This window comes from Procambarus clarkii, chromosome 17 (assembly GCF_040958095.1).
Source record: "Procambarus clarkii isolate CNS0578487 chromosome 17, FALCON_Pclarkii_2.0, whole genome shotgun sequence".
Classification (NCBI taxonomy): Eukaryota; Metazoa; Arthropoda; class Malacostraca; order Decapoda; family Cambaridae; genus Procambarus; species Procambarus clarkii.
In genome coordinates this window covers 7,482,785-7,485,544 of record NC_091166.1, presented here as the reverse complement: position 1 = coordinate 7,485,544, position 2,760 = coordinate 7,482,785, and the positions used below count along the sequence as shown (strand labels likewise).

The following is a 2,760-nucleotide window of genomic DNA, read 5'->3' as shown; positions in this document are numbered from 1 at the left end:
CTATCTATTAATCCAACAAACTTTGTAAAATCTCTTGTATGTATGTACCTTACCTAAATAAACATTTATTTATTTATTTATTTATTATTGAGCACATCATCCACCAGCTACAGTATGATCATACTAGTGTATGTGTGGTCACAACACCACCTCACACCCATATGGTAATATTACAACACACCATGGACCAGTATGGTAATACCACAACACACCATGGTCCAGTATGGTAATATCACAACACACCATGGACCAGTATGGTAATATCACAACACACCATGGTCCAGTATGGTAATATCACAACACACCATGGACCAGTATGGTAATATCACAACACACCATGGTCCAGTATGGTAATATCACAACACACCATGGACCAGTATGGTAATATCACAACACACCATGGTCCAGTATGGTAATATCACAACACACCATGGACCAGTATGGTAATATCACAACACACCATGGACCAGTATGGTAATATCACAACACACCATGGTCCAGTATGGTAATATCACAACACACCATGGACCAGTATGGTAATACCACAACACACCTGAGTGATTGTGAGGTGATGGTGATATAGCAGTGATAGTAATATAATAAAGATAGTGTGATAGTGATATTGAGGTGGTGATATGAGAGTGATGGTAATATAGCTGTGATAGTGAGGTTATCTAGAGGTTATCTTGAGATAATTTCGGGGCTTTTTAGTGTCCCCGCGGCCCGGTCCTCGACCAGGCCTCCACCCCCAGGAAGCAGCTTGTGACAGCTGACTAACACCCAGGTACCTATTTTACTGCTAGGTAACAGGGGCATAGGGTGAAAGAAGCTCTGCCCATTGTTTCTCGCCGGCGCCTGGGATCGAACCCAAGACCACAGGATCACAAGTCCAGCGTGCTGTCCGCTCGGCGACCGGCTCCTTAGTGAGGTGATATAGCTGTGATAGTGAGGCGATATAGCAGTGATAGTGAGGCGATGGTGATATGACAGTGATGGTGTGGTGATGGTGAGGGAGTGGTGCTGTAACAGTGATAGTGATATATCAGAAAATGTAAGGAGGAAATATATCAGAATGAGGTGATATGACCCCAAATGTGGGTCCTGAGGTGATGGTGATATATAGAGGTGATAGTGAAGCTATAATGATACAGCAATGATAGGTTACAGTACTGGGAAGATATAGCATTGATGGTGATAAAGCCATGATTGTCAGGTATATGATACCAAAGTATAAATACCAAAGTGTTAAATACCAAAGATAGTGAAGTTATGATGATATAGTGATAAAGGCGTGTCCTTAAGTAACATTGGCATCAAAACACGCTGTCCATGGTGATGCAGGAGTGATGGTGATGGTACAGTGAACTAGAGTGGCAGCACAACACCACAGTAGTGATGATGGTGGTACAGTGAACTAGAGTGGCAGCACAACACCACAGTAGTGATGGTGGTGGTACAGTGAACTAGAGTGGCAGCACAATACCACAGTAGTGATGGTGGTGGTACAGTGACCTAGAGTGGCAGCACAATACCAGAGTAGTGATGGTGATGGTACAGTGACCTAGAGTGGCAGCACAACACCACAGTAGTGATGGTGATGGTACAGTGACCTAGAGTGGCAGCACAACACCACAGTTGTGATGGTGGTGGTACAGTGAACTAGAGTGGCAGCACAACACCACAGTAGTGATGGTGGTCGTACAGTGAACTAGAGTGGCAGCACAACACCACAGTAGTGATGGTGATGGTACAGTGAACTAGAGTGGCAGCACAACACCACAGTCCAACACAGTCACCTCTCTAATGTCACTGTGGTTGACTGCTGCCCTCACCACATCCAGGCCGCTCACCACATCACCGAAGACATCTGGCCACTGGTGACCATCCTGGCGGTCCCTGGTGGTGATGGTGAACTGGGCACTCCAGGGACCCCCCTGCCCATACCTGGCCCACACAGCTCCTGCCCGGCCTGACCCCCGGTACTGCCCCTGGAGGTCAGGCAGCAGTGGGGCTCCTCCCTCACCATCATTACTCTCGTAGTCTCCGCCCACCACACACTCCCTTGCCTCACCCTTGCCCCACACCTGCAACAGTTTAGTGTTGCGGTAGGTGTGGCCCCGCTGGCCCGTACACAACAACACAAACTGTCTGGCCAGCGGAGTGTCAGGGGTCAGCTGGATGGTGACCCGCCCTCTTGTTGACCCCGCCCACCCGAGGTCAAGGAACGCCAGGGTGCAGGAGGGCTCCAGCACGCCCACAACCTCACTCTCCTGCAGAAAATGAAACAAATCATGCTGATAACTGTATAACAAAATGCTATCATATTAGTTATCAAAACTCAGTAAGTCAGTAATGTCAGTAAGACTAGTAGGTGTAATAAAGTAACCTGGAGGGTGTGGGCGTGGGCGGGCGTGGGCTGACGCAGGAGTGAGTGGAGGAACAGCTGTCCGTCTTGTAGAGTTATCCTGGCGGAGCGGCGGCCATCTTGGTCTTCCTGGACGGCCAACACCCGGCCAGCCTCCACCAGCCTCTTGACGGGCTCACTCATCCTGCGGAGGTCCTCAACCTGTGGACAGTGTCAGCCTCATTATCACCTGTGGTCAGTGTCAGCCCCATTATGACCTGTGGACAGTGTCAGCCCCATTATCACCTGTGGACAGTGTCAGCCCCATTATAACCTGTGGTCAGTGTCAGCCCCATTATCACCTGTGGTCAGTGTCAGCCCCATTATGACCTGTGGTCAGTGTCAGCCCCATTATC

The 2,760-nt window shown here is 48.9% G+C and overlaps 1 protein-coding gene across 1 annotated transcript; it reads right to left on the bottom strand.

Moving 5' to 3' along the window:
- Positions 1 to 352: 352 nt before the first annotated feature.
- LOC138365733 (peptidyl-prolyl cis-trans isomerase-like) lies at positions 353 to 2,560 on the bottom strand. Its single transcript, XM_069326216.1, has 2 exons — positions 2,387 to 2,560; positions 353 to 2,270 (listed from the first exon to the last, which is right to left on the bottom strand). The coding sequence occupies exons 1-2, from the start codon at positions 2,546 to 2,548 to the stop codon at positions 1,758 to 1,760; spliced, it is 675 nt and encodes a 224-aa protein (XP_069182317.1). The 5' UTR covers positions 2,549 to 2,560; the 3' UTR covers positions 353 to 1,757.
- Positions 2,561 to 2,760: the final 200 nt, after the last annotated feature.